Raw genomic sequence first — 26,089 nt, 5'->3', positions numbered from 1 at the left:
ATTGTGGATCCACACCCCAGGAATGTCACATTTTTGTCACATGCTGGATCCGTGAAATTTATCAGCTTTGCATAAACCTCCTTATAACAACAGACTTCACAATGTCAAGGCAGATAGCTGTGGGAGAGAATTGGCCCTCTTTATGCATCAAGACACACATTGTAAGTAAAAAAAAAACTGGTATTCAAAGCTACTGAGGAGCTCTGGCCTATATCTGCGGGCAGCATGAAATCCAGACGGATGATGTTGACGCTATCTGGAAGCGTGCTTGTTCAGATTTGGTGATATAGCCTTTTGGCTTTGGATCCATGTGTTTAGAGCTCTTTGGGGAACATTGAGTGCTTTATGGAAAACCCCATAAAGGACTTTAAGGGATTTGATTTTTCATCATTTATTAATTTATGACACAGGCCACAAAGAGTTTTCCATTGAAAATTCATTCAAACGTGCTACGCAGTGATGCATATGTGACTGACGTTAGAGAGTTAAATCGAAAGTTGAATCTAAATCTTTGTTTGGGAATAGGAACAGCCACTAACTATATAATTTCTTTGACTGCATGGTAGCAGCGACATGAGCAGAGAGGAGAACAGTCGCTCTGTTGTCCGGAAATATCTATCCAAAGTTTTCTAGCATCATTCAAAGCAAAGTGCTATAAGGCATTGAACATAGCAAATCAAGTGAGGGTATTCGTGCTTTTTCTTTTCAGTTTATTTAAAGTTTGAGTTTAGTGGATGGATGTGGGTTGTATTGTGGTTCTGACTCTGAACCAACAGCAGATTCATTTTCCTACTTGAGCCTTTTCTGTGTGAATTTGCATGTTCCCCCTAACTTAACGCTTATAAATAATAAAGTGAGCCATTCTATATGTAAAATGTCACACTCCTTTATTACTTTTCTGTTAAAGTTTGATTTGCTTTCATTCGGGTGTACAGTTGGTATCGTCCTCTTGAGTTTTCTCTGTGTCTTGATGACATTTCTCCAGAAACTTTCGTATCAGTGCATATTATCTCCTTTTACAGTGAGGGGGTTCATCCACTTTCATCCCTACGTCTTTCTTCTATGTCTACATTTGTTGTGTGTGTGTGTGTGTGTGTGTGTGTGTGTGTGTGTGTGTGTGTGTGTGTGTGTGTGTGTGTGTGTGTGTTACCATAAAGCGTTCTCCCTGTCCTCTTCCACCGTATGCTGTGATAGTTAAAACTCCTTCTTTTCTCAAAGTGAGAGTACAGCGTTACGAAGCGCTTACGACTGTCCTTTAAGGTTAACAAAAGTTTCAGTAAGCATTCTAAAGCAGTCACTTTCAGTGAGCAATCAAGCTCGGGGCGAGCATAAATCCTCCGGGTATAGTCACTGCATTACAAATACCCGCAGCGCCTGTATGTGCTGATGACTACAAAATTGAAAAAGAAAGGCCCTAATAATTCTGAGGCAAGTTTCCCTCTGCAGAAGGTATTGATTATTTGTGTGTGGTGAGAGATTTGGAAAATTCAATTAAAGGAGTTGTGCAAAGGATTCATAAATTCAGCAGCTCCAACCCGTATCCAGACATGGTTATGTTCTAAATCAATGCTGCACTTCACAATATATTTTCTTAGGAACATAAAAATAAATAACATTTAAACAGTTCTGCTTACGACAGAAACAAATTTTTACTTTCTCCGAAGATTTTTAGTAACAGACGAGCCCTGACTTGTGCACATCTTCGGGGAGGTAAAATATTTTTATTGCAGTTTTTCCCATATGAAAATCCTATATAATATGAATTTTGAGATGACAAAATGAGGGGAAAAGCGGACGGCTCAGCAGTGTAAAAATTGATCAGCCCATAGATGGGGCCCACGTTGGGGAAGATTTGTATGTCAGCAGTAATGGGCTGTATTAAAGAGAAGATTCCTTAAGATGTCATAAAAGTGATGGGGCTGTGTCGCGGGTCGCATGGGCTGCCGGCCCGAGCAGCTCCCACACTGTTGCACATCAATCGTAGGAGGGCTCGTGGACAGATGCCACCCACCCACTGGGAGTTTTATGCTTTCTGATTGAACACATGGTTGCAATTAAAGGGGGGAGTTGTATATTAGACTGTTTTGGTCCAACTGAAGTCGCTGGCTTTCGATCGACGCGTCAGACTGCAGAGTATGCAATCCTCTCAGATTTCTGATTTAGTAAATGTCATTGCGTTTTGTCTCAGTGGGCAAAATGATGCTTTAATGTTGGGAAAATCCCCAAAGTTGTTCATCACGGGTGTCTTACGTTGGATTAAAACAACAATTGGGATCATTAAAATGTTAGATTTTTGGTGGAGGCTAGTTTATTCTAATTTCATTGATTTCCTGCGATGGAGCTGATCGCGGCTGTCATTGGCCGGTGAGCAGCGTACGACACGCACAAGTCGCTCCTCCAAAACCGAGTCCGCTAATAGAGACAGTTACTCACATATGCATTCACATCTACTTGCAATTTCACCAATTATTCTAACACTCACAGGGAGAACATGCAAACTCCACTGCTGGCTGTGTTGACCAGCAGCTAACAATTTGGCAGTGTGATGGAGGTTCTGATTACCTGACCTCAATTTTCCTTCCCACAAATTTATGCCACTTCATGCAGTCGTTATATTTAAAGATATATATTCATTTGATATACAACAAATTGATAGTTGTGTAATCTATGCGTGCAGGGACTTTCAGGACAAACTGCTTAGTTTCTAAAACACAAATTACGCTTTTCTGCTGCAAAATAGTGATCCTAGTTGAATCTTTGCACTGGTTTCAAATGGCACTAATTTAGAAAACAACATATTTATATTACATAAAAGTCCAAATATGCAAAGCAATTGTGTCATGAAACAAAATGAAAGTTAAAGTACCACATCAGTGACAACGTTTTGACGTGACCTAGATAAAGACAGGATCCCATCAGAGTCTAGATGCAAGTGGAGGTGGATGATCAGAATGTGGGAAAGATTCCCTGAGTGAAGGATGAGATGGAGATGAGAAGGCGGGTGGGACAGGTGGGTTTTACACCGCAGGTTGAGGAAGTCAGAAAGGCTGCTTTACGTTTTAAAAAGCAGGGAGTAAAGACAGAATGAATACATGGACAGAAAGCATCAAAATGAAGGATTTGGTCATTTGACAATTTGAAAAGGGGAAGGCGATGAAGAAAGTAAACCAGAAATGTGCTAAAGTGCTGACGGGATGTGAACGGATAGATATTACTTATTGAGCATCACTTCTGTTCCTCCAGAATTCTACCAACACAGATGGGTTTCTTTAGTACCACTTTTCAGAATTATGGTGGAAAAACTAAAGCTATTTTTAAAATGTTGAAAATACATTTTGATTCTGTTTTTGTCAAAATACCAAAAAAAACAACAATATTTCAGAAGTCAAAGCATTGCAAGTTGAAATATAAAAAAGTGACAGAACCGTACCACATCTACATTCTGGTTTATCAACAGCATTGGTTCATGCAAAATAACAACAACAACAAAACCCCATCTCCTGTTACTCCAGCACTACATTCAGTCTTGACAGTGACTGCAGTGTGTGTAATATCACACAGTGCCAGAGGGGTTACAATCATGTTTTCCTCTCCCATATTCCCCAGGTTTTTGTTAGCGAGGCATCTTGGCTGTTGACAGGTAATGGAATTGCACTTCACCTCTTGTGCGTATGATCCCGCCGAGATAAGGCGGAAGATGAATGTGGAATCTGTGCTGTCAGATGTGCAGCTGAGACGTCACTCATTTGTGGGAGAACAGTCTAAAACGTTAGGAGCGTTAGACCCCCCCCCCCCCCAACATCCCTCTAGCAGAGCTTCTGTCTGGCAGCTGACAAATGTTGATTTTACATTAACCACAATGTTGCGACGCTGTGCAAATACTGTTCTTTAACATGGCAAACCCCATCCCCTTTATGGCCAAAAGTATGCAATTCTCCCCACCTGCATACTTTAACACCTTTGAAAAGTAAATGTAAGAGGGAAGGGGCGGGGGGAGAGAGGAACTGTCGTCCACATAACAGTAGTCTCTTTATTTGGCAGCGCCTGGGAAGGCCGAGGCCTCTCACTGCCCGAGTCGACCTAAGCAACAGCTGGTGTTCACAGCAACATTTCCTATTTCTGCCTAAGGTGGATCGTGTAACTCTCACTTTATCACCCTTAGAGGCCACGTGAAGGACAAAGCCAGCATGCCCATAAACAAAACTAATGTTTTGATTCAGGTCCCCTTTGGAGTTTGATCGAAGGATCCGTGGTGCTTTGCTTAGACACGTCACAAACAACCTCCGCCGGTCTTTACAACGCCATGAAAATGTGAGCTCTTCTCCTGACAAGTAAAATAATATGCTGGCTCGCCTGAAGGAGATTTGTTCCCCAACAGCATAACATTTTTTCTTTAAAGCATGCAATATTCACTTATCGCATTTCACCCGTTTTCAAGTAAAGTCGGAGCCACAGCAACATGATATAGAGCAGTGGCTCCCCACCTGGGGTCCGGGGTCCCCCTGGGCTGGTACTGGAGGTTATCTGGATGTTCACAGCTTTACCTGCCCGGAGGTTGTCAAGAGTAGATTTTTACAGCTTTAAATAAAACCATAATAATAAAAAAATAAAAGCTGGCTAAAAGAACAGTAGAAATAAAGGAATGAATGACAAAATGCCAGAATGAAAAAAATATATATTTTTCTCACGGCAGGAAAACCTGGATTTGCTTGAAGTCTTCATTCGTTGTCGTTTGTGACGAGCGCTTTTCCACGGTAAAGGCGGATCGGTTCCAAGACGTCACCACGTGGCTTCAGCGAAAGCAGCAGCAGGAACAATCTTCCGGTCAGAGTGATGCTGTTTCAAACACGACTTTTCTTCCAATTGATAAAGAAAACATCAAATGACAATGTGAGTGTAACAAATTACCCCAAAAAATGTTTGATTATTGTTGCGTTTACTACACCATGTCATGAGAAGTTCACTTCATTGGTTGATCACATCATACACTATTTTATAGCTGTAATTTTAGATTTCTTGCTTAATCTGGAGCCCAATTTCATTTGAATAAAATACACGTAAAGTCGTTGCTTTAAGAGTGCTTATTTGATTACTGCCGTTTGTTACTTGAGCTTGTGGCAAATTCTAATTTTGCCTTACATCTTACCAACTGCCCTGAAATACCTGTAACAGGACAAGCTAAACCTCTCCATACTACCTTTAACTACACCCCAGTGTTCAGATCCCATTGTGGGAACAGTCAACTCAGACTCTGGGCTCCTATTTGTCCCTGCAGTCCATTGTTGGCCGCCGGCTCAGAGCCTCAGATGCACAGGCAACCCTCAATGACCTGATAACATTTATAGTTGTAATGGATTTTTTTTTATGCCCGTCATTAACTGGCAGAAAGATTGGAGAAAGAAATTGCTTGTACCTTTTTCTGTGGTATTTCAAGTTTATAGCATTATGTTCTGATATGTCACCTTCCATCATCGCTCTTTTTAAAGCCTGTCCCGTCACTGGCTTTGTTTTAAACGTGCAGATCCTTAGTGCAGGACCCTTGTAGTATCAAAGACTTGTAATGAATATTTAATGATGTTGAGTAAAAGCTTGGAAAGATATAATTTCTGTCCAATTATTGGCTCTGTCTCTGCCAGACCTTTAGGGGTGATTTAGCAGACTACTTAGTTAATGCAGACAGTTTATGTGAAGCTGCTTTGAATCAGATCATTTAACAATGTGGCAATAAAACCGATGGTCACATTAGGTCATTGAGAAATTTGATTTATTTTCACAAAAACTAAGTTTGTACAAAAGAACTTTAACGATGAGAAAAAATGTACAGTAGAAAACTGGAAAAAAGAAAAAAAAAAGACGGCATGAAGCGATGATGATCAATACACCTGAGTCCTGTCCATGAAGTCTCACGTCCAATGAGGGTGGAAATATAAACAGGGAGAACATAGATTATGTCAAAGCCACAAACAATGGCTTAAGGCAGCACCTCCGTGGTCCATACAGCACGAGTCATCTTATTATGTACCCAGCTCCTTTATCTTGTGTATAGAAACAAAGCAATGTGCAGTCAGATTGTAGAAGTCGAACCATAGTTCCTCAAATGGATTTATGGGATTAGCCAGGAATTGGGTAGTTTAGCCATGGCTGCAGCTTTCTGCAGCGCGAGATACAACCTGAATATGTTCATATGATGCTTTTCTTGAAAACAGTAATTCCTAACTACAATTTTGTGAACTCTATTAATGGGCCTCAGAGATCATAGAGGGGCAAAGGCTTTGTCTGCTCTGAAGGTTCTGAGGTTGAGGGGGCGCCGATGGGAAAAAAAAGGATGGGGGGGCCCCTGCTTTAAAAACACCTCGGAAATTGTATCGTGTGATGTGGGAATGTGTGAAAAGTCAGATTGAGATTTCAGAGAGACGTCAGTATTTACAACGAACATTTAACTTGGAGTTCCAAATTAGTTGGTCCAAACTCTAAACACACCACAATTTTCCGTTTCCATTTGATGTCACACCTTCCCTGAGCTGGTCATTTGCTGTGTTGTCACTTTCTACTTGCCTTGAAAAATCCTTTGTACCATTTTGTGGTTAGTACACAACAGCACTTCCTACCGCAGTGTGCAGAATCTTTCATTTTTGATGTGATTTAGTTAGTCTTTTTCTGGCTTTTTCTGTCGGGCGGACCACTGAACAAAACAACGTTGAAATAAAGAAATGTTCCCAAAAAGTGCAGGAAAGAAGTTGTGGACACCAGCACAGGGAACAGGTCAGGGAGATGCGGCGGAGGAAGCAGAGCGACACTTGCAATGCTCAGTCCTGCCATTGCTGCGATGCTGACGTAAAACTGCAACAGACAAAGACAGTTTGGCCATTAGACACACAACATTGTGTAGTTTGTCTCATGCATGAATGCTCAGGCTGAATTAGGTGGCCATCTGCTGTGTTGATTAGGAATGTGTGCAGTGTTTGGACCTCAAAAGGGAGCCGCGATTCATGGTAATGAAAGACATGTGTACTTTACTCAATAGTAATTTGATGTTCTATTCTCTATAATGCATATTTGGACATTTTCAAGTTGTGCCTTTCTGTGTGGAGTTTGCATGTTCTCCCCATGGGTGCGGCTGTCAAATAATTTCAAGCTGAGTGACGACCTGTGAGTGTGTGTGACTGTCTTTCTTTCTACCCTGCTTGTCCCATGATGGACAGGCGCCCTGCCCAAGGTGTGTCCTGCCTTTGCTCATTTTGAACTTGTATCTGCAGCGGCGCCCAATGAAGTGTAGGAGCAAAGATGTGTGACTGGGATTGTAAGTGATTCAGAGAGCGATACAAATACATTGATTTACCGGACATCAAATTTTAAAAAGATCTATATTTAACCTCTAAAAATTACTTTTTTGCAAACATATCTTGTTTTCTATCCCAGGAGAAATTTCCTAAACTTTTAATAGGACTTGTACTTAACAAACTGGCAGGAATTACTTCTTCAAGCTGTCGTCAGAAAATAAACTACAGAAGGCGGGGGAATTAGGGAGGAGCTTGAGCAGTTAGTTGCCCTCCGACATTGTGTCGGTAGGAACTCGGCTCTGGGAGACTCATGGTTCTGGCCCGAGCAGCAAAAATGTATGTAGAACAATGTTACCTGACAACACTGATGAAGCTTATATGCAGTAACCCGGCTATTCCCATGTTTGGTAACAACTTCAGAATTGAATGTGCAAAACTTTAATTTTCACCACTATTATCTCTAGTTGCATTCTGGGTAAAATACATTGCAGTAGTTCCTGTGTGGTGGGGGTGTCATAATGTGAGGAGTTTAGGTTAATAGGTTTATTTTGTCAAAAAAAAATACAACAGTGAGCTTGTTTGAAAGCTAATGAGAATGTACTAAAGCATGCTTAAAAACAACAACAACGTTTTGTCATATATGACAACTCAATATCATTATTCAATAACATAAAATGTAAATCCACAAAAATGGTTCTTTTACATTTATTTGTTAACTGTACTGGGGTTTCTGTGATTCTGAGCAGAACTAAATGTATATGGGAGAATAATCATCCCAACATGAATATTCAAGACTTTTGCCAAACTTAAGTTAAAATACAGTTTTCTAAATAATATACAGATTACACATTGAATGAAAATGACTGGAAAAAAGTATAAAAGCATATATATATATCTTTTGTGCTGAAAACGGTGTGTGTGTGTGTGTGTGTGTGTGTGTGTGTGGGGGGGGGGGGGGGGGGGGGGTCAGCCTGTTTGAAACTGAGAGCTACTGACACCGAGTAAAATAAAGGGCTGCTTGTTTCAAACTGAATGAATAATTAGTTTAAAATCTTTGAACCGACCACTGTTTTTAGAAACTGCCCTGCAAGAGAATCATTAGATGCCCACTTACGCCACTTTCTCTTTCTTTGGTGAGAAGAATCCTATACAGCTGGACGTCTTCATATTATCTGACATTTAAAATGTCATTTACATGTATATTTGATATCTGATGACAAATTAAAACTTTGACAAACCGTGGCTTTCTTCTTCATTTCAATTGTTCCTGAATATTGGACTAATGAATGATTGCATTTAGCGTAATTCCCAGATCACACCGACGATCCCTGAATCAAATCAGTCACGTGAAAGGTGTTATAAAGAATAGTTTGAGGCCTGGAAAACATCCACAACCATTTTATTTTGGCCTGTGTAGAACCACTTTCTAATCTTGTTACACAGTCCAAACAGATGTTATTGTGGGGGAAATCACTGGTGTCTGTTTGAGCTTTAAGACCCAGAGATAAGTCGGTGAGTAAGACGGAGGGAACACCTCAGGCACACACCCGCCCCACCGCCCAAACCCATGAAACCTTATCGCCATCATCGGGGCTCGCTATTTATGCTGCTTGTGTAAATAAATATATCTACGCAAACCTGTGTTAATGACACGCGCTATAAAAAGATACCTTCTCTTAATCTCTGACACCCTACCGGTGCCCCTGTCACTAAAGGGCTGGCAGTGAAGCCTCTTCAGACACTGTGGAAACTTAAATAAGTGATAAATAATTCTTTGGCTGGCAGCGGCGTTCATCCCTGACCAGCTTACACAGCTTACAGCAGCACATGATATTTATTTATACAGTTGGGTATATCTTCTCACACGCTTGCAATTTAGGTCTAGTGCCACTTTCAAAATACAGGCCACCTGGGATCCTGAAGCCAGCGCCCTTCTTAGTACAAGTGCATCAGCCGTTCACTCCCCGACACCATTTACAGAAGCAGACACGAGCTGAAGTTTACCCAGCAGCAAAGGCCCTGCTTTCTTTAAAGTGTCGATCACAAATAATGAGCACATAACATCAAAGTGTTAACTTCTATTGCCAAAAGCAAAACACACTCAGGGTTTGAAGTATTTTCAATAAAGTTTATTAGTGTATAGACTGGAGTCCTGGTCGGCTCGCCGGCCTGGTTTCATTAAGTCGGCTGTTTAAAAAACACCTGATTGGAACAGGTGGATTGACACATTCATCACATTCGGGTGTGTTTCAGTGGAGACACCTTGAAAACCGGACTGCCCCACTTCTGCTTTAAAGTAACTCAGCGCCAAAGTGCTACTGAAACCGCAATGACTCCTGGTACTGAGTCGTATATCCAGACAAGTAGAGGAGAAAGTACCAAGCCATGAAAATACCCGAGTAGAGGTTAGTAAAGGTGAACCTTCCCCCTGACTGGAAAGGGTTCTCTGCCTTGTTACTTCATTCTGTCATCATACTTGGATCTTTTAAAGATCTACATTAAATCTAAAGTGCTGCAGGAATGACTCTTGAGAACTCAAAATATTGTTTTAGATTTATCCTGAAGTCAACAGGCTTTGTAAACGGGTTTTTTCGTATATAGCTAAAATTGATGGTGTTTACTTTCAATAGATTGTTTTATTCTGAATAGATGATCTTTATGCACGTCAGTTTTTTTTTTTATGGATTAGCAGATTATAGCATTTTGGATTTCATCAAACAAAAGACATTTGTGGGGTGAGGGTGAGCATGCTATATAAAATTAGAGGTTGGAAATTCAGTTGCGGAGACGTCAAAGTCATACGACTGTGGGAAAATCTATTTTTAGACTAACTCCATCTTTTTGGGGGATTGGGGGTTTCTCTTGGGGTGCATTGTGGTGTCGTGCCTGGATCTGTTGATTCACAATGAAAACACCATTCAGGTTGATTCTTGGCTTGGAGCCTTTTTTCGGTTTGGAGTTTGCATGTTCACACTGTATGTGACTGGGTTGCTCGTGTTATATGTCTCTGTGACCGACTGGTGACCTGTCCAGGGTGCACCCTGCCCTCGCCCATCGTCAGCACCCTGCGACCCTGACCAGGATAACCGGTATAGAAAATGGATGGACGGATGAGTATGTGACATGAAAATGTCTTTGAAAGAGATTCACTAAGCCGCCAGTTTACTGTCTGCTGGAAAGTAAATTGTTAGATTTAAAAAGTGCTTGGGGCACACTGACCTTCCATTTGGTTATACAAGCCAGGTCCATTTTGGGTAGAAAGAAAAGCAGCTTGTGGTAGGCTCCCAATCGAAGCTCATCCTCCGAGCAGTTATCCAGCGCGGACAGCAGATAGATGCCGAAGTAAAGGAAGGCCAAGGAGGTCACAGCATAGGGTACGAGCAACCCGTCCTTCAGAAACAAAGGCAGCATGCTGCACAGGAGGGAAAGTGACAAGGACAAGAGCAAATGATTCTGATATCTTACAGCAGAACTTATATAAAACACCTCAAAAACCACAAAACAATCATGATTCTGTGAATCATGATTGACAGAATCTCTGCAGCTTTGAAAAGCACACATCTTATCCCATAGCTGATGATTAAATAAATGATAATAGATAAGAAAGTACATCTTTCAGTTTAATGTCATGTTTGTTGAGAAAAGATCGATAGTAAACCACAAAGCATCTGTCCTGTAAGAGCAGTCTGTTCTCCCGTAAGAAATGTTTCTGACATTCATGCAGAGCTTATCAGAGTTTAGCAGAGGGGCATGGGGAAGAACAACAGTTGACTCATAGTTAATCGCACATCTCCCCAGCTTATATAAACCTATCCACTCACAACAAACTGGTTATTCAGCTTTTTACTCAAACCAAAAAAAAAAAAAAAAAGATCCATTCAGGAGATCATTGTTTAACATTTTAGAAATACATACTTCCTCAGTTTAAAACACACTGGCTGCATTCAGTCCCGTTAAAATGGACAAGCGTCAGCGTTCATTTAGCCAATTATGCAAACAAAAGATGTATTTCTTTTAAATAAATGAGCAAGTCTGTGGAGGATGCACATAATGTGAAAGTCCGAGCCAGACTGTACTGGGAGGCAGCTACAGAATGACCTCCTGTCCCTACACAACACACACTTAGACAGCAGGCACGCAGACTATGCAGCGTAATCCCCAGATATCCTTATACTAAACCACACGCACAACAATTAGTGCTGCCGGAAGAATTTAACAACAGCTGGTGAAAGTTAGATGGGGCATTTGCAGCACTACTTGTCTTTTCCATTCATGGCGCTCAGCTCAATGCACACAGTTTAGCTTTGGGGGGATTATTGGGTTGGTGTTTCTCGTTTGATTGTTGACAGTAGCGACTGACAGAAAACAATGGGAGAAATAAATAGAGACAACATGTGACCAGGGGATGCCATTTATGTGCCAGCTTAGCCGCCGGGACAACACACGGATCTTCTGAAAGCAAGACCTCATAACTTTAGCCGACGACTGTGGCCACATGACCGACAGAATGGAAGCATAAAAGGACTCAATTATCTTCAGCTATACACACATATCAGACTTAATTAAACACTGATTTCCAATAATGAATGGTCATGAAACACCGGGGTGAGGCAGCAGTATTAAATCCATTGAGTGTATTGAAATGACAGATCGAGTTTTATAAGAATTCCATTTTAAATTTGTCTAACAAACATGTAGTTTGTTGTCTACACAGTTGAAATGTTTTTGCTTTAATGTTTGAAGTTTCAAAGCAAGTTCCACTTGCTTTGACCTTATCATAGCAAAGGCAAAACCATTTTCTTGGCAGGATCCGCTCTGATCATTCGCGGCAAAAATTAAGTGAACCGCAGAGGCTACGCCTAAAATCATTAGCACTTAATTAAAGGTCAAGGCGATGAATGACTGTGATTTTGTTTGCTGTTTTTTATGAGAATGGACTCCGCGCACACTAAAAAAAAAAAAATCAGATTCTGCACTATGACGCTGTTGAGTTCAACTGTGGACACCATCAGACAGCCAGACATGAAGATTTTATTCCTCCACTTCTGTGATTAGTTAGTTTGACTCTGGACATTTCTCTTTTTACCTGAATGTGGTGACCTGCAGGAACCAAATGGACACCAAGGGTATTTCATTAAGCTGGAAGCAGACAGGTCTAGAAAACAACACAGTGGTTAACGGTTATCATCATGTAGAAGAAAAATCAGGACTTCACATTATTGAGGAGAAATGACAACATTTAAGATCAGCGCTAAACAGAAACGGATATTACGTGTAAAATATTAAAGTCACCGATGTATGGTGCTGTGAATAATATGTTTTAAATCAAGGACTTGATTTGGTCCATAAAACTTCAACACAGTTACAATTACTGACATGAGAGTTCAGTTGTACATTAAAACGATTGCAGAGCTGCAGAGCTGCTGTCTCCTCCTGTCCTACTTGTTGGCTTGATCAGCTGATAATTAGCATTGTAATTATCCATGAAGTGATCTACTAACATGAGAGATGTCGGAGTAACAATAACATTAGCCTGTATCCACAGTACCGGTCATGCAGTAGCAGACTTAAAAAGAACCAACCCTTAGCATACCTTAAGAAGACCTGTCCACTGCTGTCTGCATGATGGCAGTTTATCTCAGCAGCTTTGTACCTGGTCATACTTGTTGTCACTACTTTATAAAACTGTTTCTTTCAAGAACATCAAGACCATAGACCATCTTCTGCCAAACGATTGACGTATGCAACGTTGACTGACTCTAATCAGTCATTACTCTAACACAGCGCTAACAGCACTAAGAGAGACTCACTGTCTAAACTCCCTCTCCATTTAGCTATCATAAATAACTTCAATAAGCGAATGGAGTCAATCACAGTTGACAATGGGCAAAGGCTACTTTATATTTGGTGTCGCCCGTGAAGTAACTTGTCGCTCAAATCAATTCCAAATTACAGTAAATTGCACAATACAACCAAGTTATAGGAAAACCTTATCCATCATTTACAAGGAGTTGTTTCAAAAATACTCAATATTTCTTCACGGTGGTGTTGATGACACAGTAACACTTGTAGCAAGGTGAAGACAATACTCACTAAGCTACATACTTCAATACCTGTGAATGTGACTTTGATACGTGTGTGTGTGAAGGCTTCACATGTAGGTGTGCGTCTGCGTAAGAGCTTGTTGTTAATTGAACCTGTTTGCCTGCAGTTCACTCTGCTCCAAGGGGGGCACTTTCCATTGGTCCCTGAGCCCATAATTACAGTCAGTGCTCTTCGGCGATCCTGTTACAGCCCAATAATTGATCCTGCGCAAACAACACCCCGAGCTGCCGCCTGCCATTCTTTCCTAAGCCCTGGACATGTATTACCGATTGATTCAGAGGGACAGGTGGGAGATATAACTCAATAGTTAATAAAGCAACAATCTACCCTAATCTAGATTAATAGATGAGCCCGCGTGTAGGAAGCATACCCCTCGCTATGAAATCCGCCCCAGGCTTCTCTCTTAACCAACCAGTTTATACATACGAAGATGAACGATGATGAAACACACACACATACGTGTTGTCATGCAGGCATTTGCCAGTGCAGGATTTACCCTGTTAAAATATCGTCCAACTTGGACACACTGCCGCGCGCATCATGACAATGGAGGCTGGTTTGCACCTGTGTGACACTGACTGTGATGACAGGGGTCAATAACCTTTCTCTTAGCAAGTCTGTACTTAAATAGAATTGCTGCTTTGCAGCTCTGAGAGTGTAACAGGACAATGAGATCGCTGTCTTATTTTTTTTTATTTCTTAACAAATGTGCACTGGCATTCAAATCATTTACTATCTCCACGACATAACCTAAGATCTCCAGTAGGGACAAGACAAATGGCTTCTTTGTGAGTAGAAATTAAATCTATTCTCATGAATATTTCACGTATTACTACAAGACAGAGAAATCACATTTTACTTTTGTCACCAAGTGAGAGAAAAGCCTTGAGAAGTTAAGAGTTATCTTCTACTTACAAGGCTGCCAGCAGGATGGACTTCTCGTGGACTTGATAGGAGAACAGGAAAAATGCCAGAGATGAACTGGCCTAAAGTTGAAATTAATACTTTTAAATAAATAAAAGGAAATGCATGAAAACAACCAATATACAATTATAAAAATGTGCACTGTTATCATTCAACAAAATTCAGATTTTCTTTTATGTATCAAGTAAAATTGATTTTTTTTTTTTGACCCATGTGTCACTGACATCATTTTCACCTTATATTTCCAAAATATGAATTCCAGTGCATTTAAAGCCATATTTTGTCATCATATGGGTGGAAATAAAAAAAACACTCACCAAAGCCAATTTAAAGTGCCAGAAGGTTGGCTTTATCAGCAGTTTGATTGAGGAAGGTAGCGCTGCCAGGAGAGTGCAGGCAAAACTGAAAAAGTGATGGAAATTAAAGTTACTTCAGGAAGAACTTCAATAGCCAAAGAAATCAAAAAAAAAACTGTTCTGCTGCAAAGGACTGTCATTAAATCACATTTGTTAATGAGGGATAAACAATTGATTTATTTATTTATGTTAATTTGAGCTGATAACAAATAAAGTCACAGCTGTTATCGATACAAATACTACATTCAGAGGTTTGATGTATTCAGCAAAGACAGGTATGTCAAAAGTGATAAAACGACACAAGTCAAATATTATATTTTGAAAATCGATATTGATCCTGATATCAGAGGTGAAAAAGCTTTACATTTTTGCGATCTGCCATTATCAACATGCATCTTAACCTCTGACTCGATGTTGTACTGCACCTGCAGAGAAAAGGTACTTTCTACCAACTCTAAATAGAATACTGACTTGTGATGGAAGAAAAATACATGTTTTGTTATGAATGTATTCATTTAGAAGATAAAACTGGATTTTTAACATGAAAATTGATCCCAGAGCACATTGGTTCCCGATATTTGTTCCCTTGGAGTACTCCTGCAAAAACAGTAACATACACTTTGATCTATGATTGGTGAAATCGTTACAGCAAGGTTAAACCCAGTTTGTTTGTTTGGTGTGGGTTTTTTTGTTTTTTTCCAATTTTAAGAAAAAACAACCCATTCTAACAACCTCCAAAAGGAATGGGGATATGTTTTATTATGACCTATGAAATGTGCAGATCTACTTTTGATGACCTGAGAACAGACAGGACTCTAGGCCAGGAACCACTGCTGAATAACATTTAAGACACTTTTGTGGTCTACATGTAAACACTTTTTACTGTGTTGACACCAAATCAATTACTCAATTGCCAAAAATAAAATAAAGCTTTTTTTCCCCAGTAGGCCCTGATCTGAAATGCAAACAGCCATATAACCCAAAAAGTATACAGTGGACTCTTTTTAAAGCGGGTCCTGCTCTAAAGACGTATGCTCTGTGGGAACTGACCAAATAATGGCCCCTGCTTATTGGTTACCAGGCATTAGTTTAACCTCTCAATTGTCACCTGCTGGGGGGTAGAGGCACCGGAAAAGACTGACTACATGCCAGGGTGGTTGTCTACAAATGTGGTGAGAAGTGGAGCAGTGTGTCAGCAAGAGGGCAACTATGCAGTTGTAGTTAAAAAAAAAAAAAGAGAGAGAGAATGAACAAAAACTATTTCAGAAAAGTGAGTCTGGATAAACAGATGAAGTTCAATAAAAGAACAGCAAGACAGCCAGTGTTAGAAAAAGACAAAAAAAAAAAAAATCAGACATTCAGGTGCTATGAACGCCAGCGTGCATGTGTAGGGCAGGGGTTTGCGGTCCGGAAGGACGAGGATCACTTTTCACAGCTGATTCATTTTATGTACACAGTACACAGTACACACACACACACACACAGCAGATCATTTAGCAATCCACTCTCTGTGCCAGAAAGACAAGAGTGTTTTTCATTTGTTTGAAATGCACTAGAGTAAAAGAAGTCCTGGTTGATCCTTGGACTTAGCAGTCTGGCAGAAACGTGTCCGCGCCGCGAACACAGGACTCCTAAATTTAGCTTGGTGAGTTATTTAAGCGGGCTCCACCATGACACAAGTGCTGCATCAAGTTATTTAAACTGTGACAGTACAGGACCTCGGCTTTTGGTTAAATTAACTTTCAGCACAAAGAGATTCTCTGTGGACAATCTGAAATGCCCCTTTCTTTCACACGCATTATAATATCACATCATCAAGTGAAGCACATGATGCGTAGGCCTAATATTTTGGAAAAGAAAATTTTGCTGTCAGATTGATTTCCTTTGCTTCCATATCTGGAAATGATCCATTTTCTTTAGTGTTCCTTGGGCAATTAAACTGTAAAACAAGAATGACTTAATGTTAAAATGTCCCTCACAAGATGCTTCCTTAAAATTATCTTAGTTCCACCCAAAGTGTTTATTCCCCTGGGTACGTTTTTTTTTTTCTTCTCGGTTGGGGGGGGGGGACAGCGGACCAAAAAATAGTAAAATAATCCACACAAGATAAGTGAGTATGGAGTGAAATTTGACTGAAACAGACAGAAGGCTTACCTGAGGTAGAGCTGAGAGTCAGAGGACAGAATGGATCTGATCTTTAACAGGATGTTTAGGCTGCACCACGCGTTGGCCACTTTATCCTGTTCACACACACACACACACACACACGCACACACGCACACACACACACGCACGCACACACGTCAGAAGATGTGACAAAAATATTTTCAGTATTTTTCTCTAGCGAAATACTTCTTTATGCATTTATACTAACCACAGAAAGCGCAAGAATAAATAACGTAGGAGATTCCACAGAGGCTTTTGTTTTTAACCCTTCATCATAAATTCACTCCTCTGACAAAGGATGCAAAGATTCTTTTGGGGGAACTATGACAACAAGAGGTCAAGTGTCAAAGTTGATAAAGCATTAGAGAAATAAATACAAATTCACAAATTATAAGGCCTTTAGCACCTTTACTCACGATTTATTTGCGGCACTATTTTGTTTATGTATAAACTTGAGAAATGTTTTTACTTTTCGCTTGTATGTGACTTAAAGAAACAACGTTATAAAAGCCAATAAACCCGAAAAGCACCTGGAGTTAACATGCTGAGATCAGATGGCGCGATTCAGTTCATTTGAGTGCTGAAGCAGTGGGGATCGCTGACATCACGGCCAAAGCTGCCAGTGTGCACCATGATATCACACAGAAGGAAGAGACAGCATGTCAAGACTCGCTTTATGGATCCACCGTGGATGGTTTCAGAGTGTGACCCTGTCTAGAAAATCTATTCCTGGCTTTCTCTCTTGCTCTCCTCTCTGTGTTACAGCTGCTCACTGCACAGCTGTGTGGATCTTAATGGTCGCCTAGTCAGCAGCACGGTGGCTGTCCAGTGTGGTGTTATCTCAGCCACTATCCCTCTCTCTTTCCTCTCTGCTTCCCCGCTCCAAATAACCACTACGGGAATGTTTCTGAACACCGTCTGATGGCTACACATAAAGGAAGGGGTGGGACTCATTGGCAAATGCAGGGAGGGGGGGGGGGGCTCCGTCACCTATAAGCTAGCATGGAATTTCACAGGGAGAAGCATTTGGTGCCATTTTTGTGAGCAGGCAGCAATGTGAGACGCCAGAATGCAGCTCAGTGGGTAAACTTACAACTGCTCGCTCCCAAAAGCCGCCAGGACCACCAGTCACCAGCCCTGTTCTTCCCCACAACCCCCTCTCCCACCCCTGTCCCCCCCAATGCTGTCCAAAGCGTCTGCTTACATGCACAATTTCACCATTAGCTCAGGACAACTTGCCACGGCACTGACGTCACAGCAGGGTATTAGTGTCTCTCACACCCTGTGTATTATGTTTGCATCATTTCGTTGAACAAATACTGCCACGGTGCACCCTGCTGCCGCCCGCTCCCCTGGCAGAATTTTCAATTACTTCCCACGTCTATGACACCTTGTGGTTGGTGCAACCTTGGCGACTGGGGCAAGAGGAGGTGGGGGGGGGACTCAAGGGCTCGGTCTCAGAGCTGTCAGTCACATAGGAGCACAGAAACACACACTTACTTCACCTCTATGTCTGCCTTAACACCTTTCACCACTCTGACTGAAAGGTGTTTCCATCCTCATGTTCACTCTCATCACTTTCCTTTTTTAATTAATATCATATTCCAATGACCATGCTGCAACTGACTGACCACAGTGTGTGAGTGTGTGCAAAACAAAGTCAAACGCACACATTAGGGTCTGTTTTGCAGAAGGTGTAGGGAGAATGGAGGCGACAGCAGTCGTCAGACATGCAATGATATGCCTTTCGGTGTAGCGTTTGCCACACTCATCAGTCCGCATGGCCCGAACATGGCTGCGCTATGAAGTGCTGAAAACAAGCCAACCATAAATTAGTGAGATTTATCTATATCCTTCGACTGTACATCCTGAACCCCGACGACTCCCAGAGATAGAGTGAAACCGATCTCCTGACCTTTCACCGTTTTATTCCACTGTTTTCTTTGATCCTGTGGGGTATCCATTTCCAGCCGGCTAAGCACTGCAGGGTGGTACCATGCTGAGAGTATGCACCCGTGTGAAGTGAGACAAACTCCTGCACAGGCAGTGAGGTTGGTGAAAGCACGAGCCACCGCTACTTGTTGCAAATGTTTGGAACCTGCACCTTCCTAGAAAATCTCTGCACATCCAAAGAACACCGGGCAACAACAACAACAAGAAGCAAACGGCTTCAACTGGATCACAGTTCATAACGACTTCTCCCGGAGGTGCGCCAACATTTGATTTCCACATGAATGACACCAAACACCGTCAAACGAAACGTTTCAGGGTCATGCAATTTACACGTACAGAATTACAACATTGGAAATGAATTATTCAAGCAGTGATTAAATATTCTATATTTGGATGATATCATAAAGTGCTGGCTATAGATCTTCTGGGTGTAGATGAAAGTTACGCCACAGGAGTAAAACCGCATAAAATTCGACTTGTGTATAAATTCAATTTACCTGTAACTTACATGGTAGTAATATGAACAATTGAACCTTCTTGTACTTTTGGTACTTCTTCCCATTCGAACAATAACAAAAATAGGTTAAAAATGTGAAGTAAAAATGTTCTTTGAATGAGCTATAAGGTGCATTCAACGCCATTTAAAGTAGCCTGATCTACTGCAGCGTCAGCTCCAGGCCTTGCAACCCTAACTTATGAATCAGATATTGAACCTGATTTATATTAGGTTTATTTAATTATTGATAAGGTGTTCCATAATGCTCACCTAAAGTTGAGCCACAGACCAATGTTGAGAAGACATTCACTAATCTCCAACACCAGCATAATATATGGTAGTAGCCTGTCAGCTGTGGGATTCAAACCTGCAAACCTTCATCCCAAATCTGCTTGTCTAACCTCTCGGTCAACGCTGCCACATTGGGGTACACCCTTAACAGGTCACACACACTCAAGTTCACACAACTAAGGGACAACAGTGAACCTCAAATGCATGCTTTTGTAATTTGGGAAGAAACTAAATTACCTGCAGGAACTCCACACCTGCACAGGGAGAACATGCAAACTCCACACAGAAAGGCTGGCCTGAGTCTTGAACACCTGACCTTTGGACTATGAGGTGAGAGTTAACTACGAGACTACAGATTTTATAAGTTAAAATGATTAATTGTTTTTATTGTACGTTATTAACAATGGGTGGATTTGTTTTCGTATTCATTTGCTATAAATGTAGTCACATGTGTATACATTGTTTTTCCTGAAATTGAGTGGGATGAATTGCCTTCAGTGAGAGCATTAACCATCTATATCACATCAATGTAAAGAAACACTTTTATTGTAAACACAGGAGCATGTGACCAATGTCATGTCACACGTTCAGGATTGGCTATCAAGAATGCATTGGAATTGGAATTGTAAGTACAACGCCGATATTCTTCGAGGATTCAACATGACAAAAGCACAGATATCTTCTTGATGAGAGACTGTCTCATGGGAAGATTAAACTTCTGTGATGTGGTTTTATGGCTTTTAGAAAAAAAAGAAGAAAGAGAGAACTAACTCCACTGTACCTCAAAGAGACCGCGAGCCACGGGAAAGATCCTCCTGACCACCTGCAAGGCCTGACTGGGGTCAGACAGGAAGGGCAACCAGCAGAGGGCAAAAGTCACCAACACTGTGGCAGAGATTCTCATCAGCAAGAAAAGCCTACATGTGGAGACACAAGCGTTGTATATGAGCGCGGGAGCTAAAAATACACGATGAATAATGATAGAAATAAATGGTTTTTGTACTGTATATTTCAATTGATTAAAAACACTAGAAAGTGTCTTTCAGTCTGGGGCTGTCCGTGTCTGCTTAAATCCCAAACAGCAAATTCAAACAGTCTGCAAGCCCTAAATTTGGAATTTGACCCCTCCGTGAAGAATGCAGTGAAAGCTATGCATCAGCTGAAAGTCTCCTGCATTGGTCAGGATATCTTGTCAGCTGTAACTGGGAAGTTGCTGGTGAAGCTGCACACACGGGCATAGCTGAGGAGTTTGGGCATGGCGAGAGTGTCATCTGGACATATCTTCCCCCAGGCCTTCTAATCCAGCACTCCATTTGCTACTAAATGCCCTTGGTACATTGTTACTAGATAAACAGACACTGGACACACTGGTAACAACATCCAATCTGATTACCTCAGTCATTCTGTGACTCTTCTGAGGACACAGCTCTCTCTCATACTCTCATATTATATATCTAGCATGAGGATTCACTTAACACCTCCATACACACTGACAGATTTTATAACCAAGTTATGTCCTGATGAATCGTCCCACTTCAACAGATATCAGCGAAAAAAAATATCTAGTTTTAAGTTTTCAGGCTGGTATCTGGAGAGTGTCACACTTTATGTGCTTGCAAGAAGGTATTTGTTCAACTGTTGTGTCTTGTTATTTCAGGCATGGTTTTCCCATTTGACAAGTCTGGGTCATAGAGGCTTTTTTTTTTTACATATATTTTCTATATTGCAGCATTAAATACAGAGTTCTGTCACTCAATTCACATGTTTGGGATGCCACTGAAAGCTCTCCGCTCTAAGTCCAACATAGCTGAAGTGCAAAGAACACTCTTGAATGAGAAATCGGCAATTCTCCTCTATTTCACATTTTGAGGACTTCATGAGGGACTTTTTTTAGAATGTAATATTTGTCCACTTTCCTGACCACTCGTGTAATGTTTGGTTGGTCCCACTTCTATTCAAAACAGCTCTAACCTGTCACTTCATGGACTGTCCCAGCCAGCTGAAAGACAGTCTACAACAATGCTCAAGTTGGTGGTACATGTCAAAGTCACAATCAGTTCACGTTGATATGTAAAGGTGGTGTTGTTGGTGGTGGTGCATAAGAGACACAAGCACAGCTGCATAATATGCCTAACATTGGAGGAGATGGGGCATTTGAATTCAGATAAACAGTTTGTTTTTGGATGCAGAGTTAAAAAAAAAGAGGAATTTAATGTGAAATGTGGCAAAGTATTTTTTGACAATAATGTCGCACAGATCAGAAGATGAATCAACAATTGGCCAATATGCAGAAAATCAAATTGAGAAATATATTTTGTACTTAATGGTACCCTCAAGTCTGGTATCTAAAAATGAGCTTTCATTTCTATTTGAGTTAATGTGAATATTAATCAGTTTGTGGTTACTTAATGATTTTTTTTTTTTTTATTCGTGAAAAGTGAAGAAATGTGAACATGAATGAGACAGAAAAACAACACAACAACAAGTGATGAATCTCACCCTCGTCCCAGCAAGCCCATTTTGAGGCACTTTCCAAGCAGGTAACAGAAGAAGGGCAGGGCATGATAGAGCTCCATCTGTTTGTAGTTGAGAGCCAGAGCGAAGGCCATGGAGCCAGAAACATCCCAGCCCAGACCCAGAGCCACAACCCCCCACAGGGCAAAACCCAGGCTTGCAGCATTGTACCTGACATGGTGAAGGTTAATAGTGGACTAAAAAGATCGTATTTGTCTTTGTAGGTAGTAAAGGACAGCAGCTAATACAGAGTAAGATCAGTTTAGACACATCTTCAGCTCTTTTGTGTTTAACAAATGACTGCTTGATAACATGGAACAAAAAGTATGGACGTCATAAATTAATAATTCAATCAGAATATGATAAAATGCCAAGACAACTTTGTCCAACTTCAACTCGTGTTTTGTCCACAGTCTTAAACACACAAGCGTTTATGTGGAATAACGACGAGCCACATGATATGAATAAATACCACATAAAATAGCTTGAGGCCATAAACAGTTTTACATAACATTGCTGCAGGCCCTACGTGCAAATATGAGCTTTTCAAGAAGTTTTCCTTTCAATGAAAAATAGGAAGGCACATGTTATACTGTTATACAACTCAGTCTGTTTTCAAGCTCACGGATTCAAATACAAAGTTTTTACAAAAGCTGCTTTATATTGCACATCATATGACAAGTCAGTTTAAACACTACCATAATATTGACACAATAGGCCTTAAACATTATATTCCCAATATTGAACTGCAATTCCTTTGATCCAAGACACAAGTGATATGGCACTAAGTTAATAGTAAGAAGTGAATCTTTATATAAAGGATACTGGAAGTGGCCGTAGTCAATGAGGATCAATCCTGGGTAAAGTAAAAAGCACAACAGAGTGGAAACCTGTAGGGAAAAGAAGAAGTAATGTTCAACATTTTCATTCGGTTATTGATGAAGACTGTCAGTAGGTTTCTCAAAAAGCTCCAGTGAGCCCATATGTACATTTTTTGAAACTTGAGGACTGGATCATTTAAATGGGTTAAAAGCCATTATTTGCAGTGTTAATTGAACATGGCTTTTTCTACTAAACGCAAGATTGGTAGAAACCCAAATTTGGGAGACATCTAATAAAAACAAATGTATATGCAGTGACATGGAGCTACATGGAGAGTATAATCTGGATCTTAATAACTGACCCGACAAGGGAAAGGGGAACCGAAATAAAAACTTGCTGTGGTTTGTCTAGAAGGGAACGTATGCTCTGATAAGCCGTTTCTCGATCATATTTTTAAATACAAATCTACTCTCTTTTAGCAACTGATCATTTCAATAATGTTTAACATCACAAGTATTAAAACATCATCCACTTAAATTGATTGTACTGCTGATAACGAATGAAGGCCAAATGAAGGGTAATACCATCTTGGAAACAGAATGTCATATTATCTTATTATATTGCAATGATGACTCCATAATTCCCAAATGTGGAGCACCAGTGTTGTAATCCGTTTTAATAAGGATGGGATACCAGACTGAGGGGAAAAGGCTCAACTGAATCTTTCAGTAAAAACTGTTCAAACCTCGTATTCATCGTATCTCTAACCTTTTTCCTTGAAGATCCTTCGGTCAGGCAGAAACTGTATAAAATCACTGCAGGGATGTATATCAACAAATCTGCTACCAAGACTGAAACAAGGAAAAAACAAAAACATTTTCACTATGAATATTGCCATATATTGTGTTATCCTTACAGAGAAAGACTTTTTATTGACTTAAGCATTTTAAAACAAAAATGATTCAACTTGTAACTTCAACATCTTACAGGAGTATGTATAAGTAAAATCATTAAATATCTATTCAAAATACTTTCTTTTTTTTACTTCAAGTTTTGCTTTTTCAGTAACTGTACCTGTAGTTCTCATGAATAACTTGTGCGCTGGACTCTCATACCCTCTGGATGTGTGGAGCTCCACCCATTCAGGGTTTATTATTTTGGCTCTGCAAACAACCATGCATAATAATAAATGATTTCTGTTTTGAACTGCCATTGTTGTTGTTGTTGTTCTAATCATCAACACACCAAGCAGAGTGGATGGCATTGCTGTATACAACACTTTCATTCATACTTATACATCAAGGAGTACAGACAAATAAGTGATTCATGTTTAATCTTTAAAGGTAGAATCAAGTTAAACTTATTTGTTAACATTCTCTTTTCTAAATCAATAGCCAAACATCACTTGGAAAAAAATCCATGATTTCCTTCTCAATTATCAAAAAGGCTTACATGTAAGCACAGATCCAACTGTGATAGGCAGTAAGCGGCGGGTAATCAAGACCCCAGTAGTTTAAGTCATTGTCAGTGGTGTTGAAGTACCTAGGAGAACACAAACAGTGAAATATTGATTAATATGTTGTTGAATGTTGATTATAAAGAGTAGACATGTCAAACTAATTGTCTCTTTTATCCGAAAAAGGTCAGAAGTAGGTTTAATGGACTGCAGAGTCCCAAAATAAAGCTGCAACAATGATCTACTCATTCAAATAATTTATTGTTCATAAATTAACAACTTTGAGACTCAATTAATTACTTTATGATAGTTGTCCATCGTAATAAGCTGAATATATTCTCATTGTAGACAGTTAATTTGACCAAAATGAGACGTCTGTAGCTGCCTCACTGGCTCTAAGAAACATCATTCACAAATTTCTGATATTTAAAAGAAAAAAACATTAGAATTCTCAATAGTTTATAAAAACTGTAGTGTCTCGTTATGTCCTTATCCAAACTTAATTACCTTCCACAATGCTGCAATATATGTAAGTTTACCCCAGTCAATGCATTTGTATTTCTTTTGTTTGTTTGCTCAACACAAGCATGTTAAATGGGAAAACAAATAATATCTGCCACATTTATCTTGTATTGGTAGGACTGGATAGGTTCATACAGATGCATGATGGCCACATATATCCAATACTTTAAGGTTTCCAAAATTAAATTCAATCAAATAACCACACATTCTTGAATAAAATGTATTCTTAAATCCTGGAGCAAGTAAAATACATATCTGACACTATGTTAAACAAGTAAGTAAGTATTTGGAACCAGGCATGCAAACTAATCACTAGTTTCTGCAATGATCGATTATGACAATAACTGTTAGTTGCAGGTCTGGTTTGCAGATTGTTGTAATTTAATGATTTAGCTTTTAGTGGCGCTTAATATTCGTGCACGTACAGGCAGCTGTGTGTGCATTGATCCATATTCCTCCTGTTCCAACAATACATGTCATTTAATGAAACCTGCTTTTATTGGATCAACCACACTCACCATTCCTGCAGAGGGAGGTTGTAGGTCACCTCTTGCCAGTGCCGCTGGGCTTCATAGTCTCCAAACATGGGGGCTTTCCCCGCCCCTACGGAAGAAAGCGTTCACCTGTCAGCTTGAAGAGGTTGACACAGTGGACCAAACACACAACAGAACCACACGGACAACGTGTGACACCAGCGAGTGGATATTAACGAAGGAAAGTATCCCTCTGGACAACATTCCAGACTGAACGAGGAGCATGCTTCCGCGCGTTTCTTACCTGAATATGAATTTAGCGACACTCCCCATCTCACAACTACGCCAAGTAGGACGCTTATCGATATGAGGCACCAGGTTTGCATCCTGGGTGGTCCTGTAAAATGAGGTTTTAGGGTAGAAATGTCCGGTAAAGAGCTGCTCGTTGGTACACGTTTGAAATCCGTGTGTTTTTCCTGTATACGTCATCCACCAAGCCTGCGTTGCTCGCGTCCATTGGTCGCTGGATTGTGACGTGCAGGCCAGAGCATTTGGGGCGTTCAAAGACCGCTTGGAAAATTTACTTTTTATGAACTGTTTAAATATGAGATAAATCACAAGTCAATCAAGCTTTGGCCTTAATATCTGAAGAGAGATGTGCAGTAATTCCATGTTTGTGCTACATTTCTGTTGAATATAACAACCACTAAGTCTTATTCACAGCAGAATCT

The 26,089-nt window shown here is 40.4% G+C and overlaps 1 protein-coding gene across 1 annotated transcript; it reads right to left on the bottom strand.

Annotated features, from left to right (window-relative positions):
* Nucleotides 1–5,743: 5,743 nt before the first annotated feature.
* On the bottom strand, nt 5,744–25,858 carry alg6 (ALG6 alpha-1,3-glucosyltransferase). The gene is made up of 14 exons (XM_080472669.1): nt 25,663–25,858; nt 25,404–25,488; nt 24,360–24,449; nt 23,982–24,070; nt 23,676–23,758; nt 22,911–22,975; nt 22,071–22,256; nt 20,353–20,488; nt 16,820–16,905; nt 14,627–14,711; nt 14,301–14,371; nt 12,367–12,435; nt 10,500–10,692; nt 5,744–6,840 (listed from the first exon to the last, which is right to left on the bottom strand). The coding sequence occupies exons 1-14, from the start codon at nt 25,742–25,744 to the stop codon at nt 6,643–6,645; spliced, it is 1,518 nt and encodes a 505-aa protein (XP_080328795.1). The 5' UTR covers nt 25,745–25,858; the 3' UTR covers nt 5,744–6,642.
* Nucleotides 25,859–26,089: the final 231 nt, after the last annotated feature.

The sequence above is a fragment of the Lipophrys pholis genome, assembly GCF_963383615.2.
Source record: "Lipophrys pholis genome assembly, chromosome: 10".
NCBI lineage: Eukaryota > Metazoa > Chordata > Actinopteri > Blenniiformes > Blenniidae > Lipophrys > Lipophrys pholis.
This window is presented reverse-complemented; position numbering and strand designations above follow the sequence as displayed.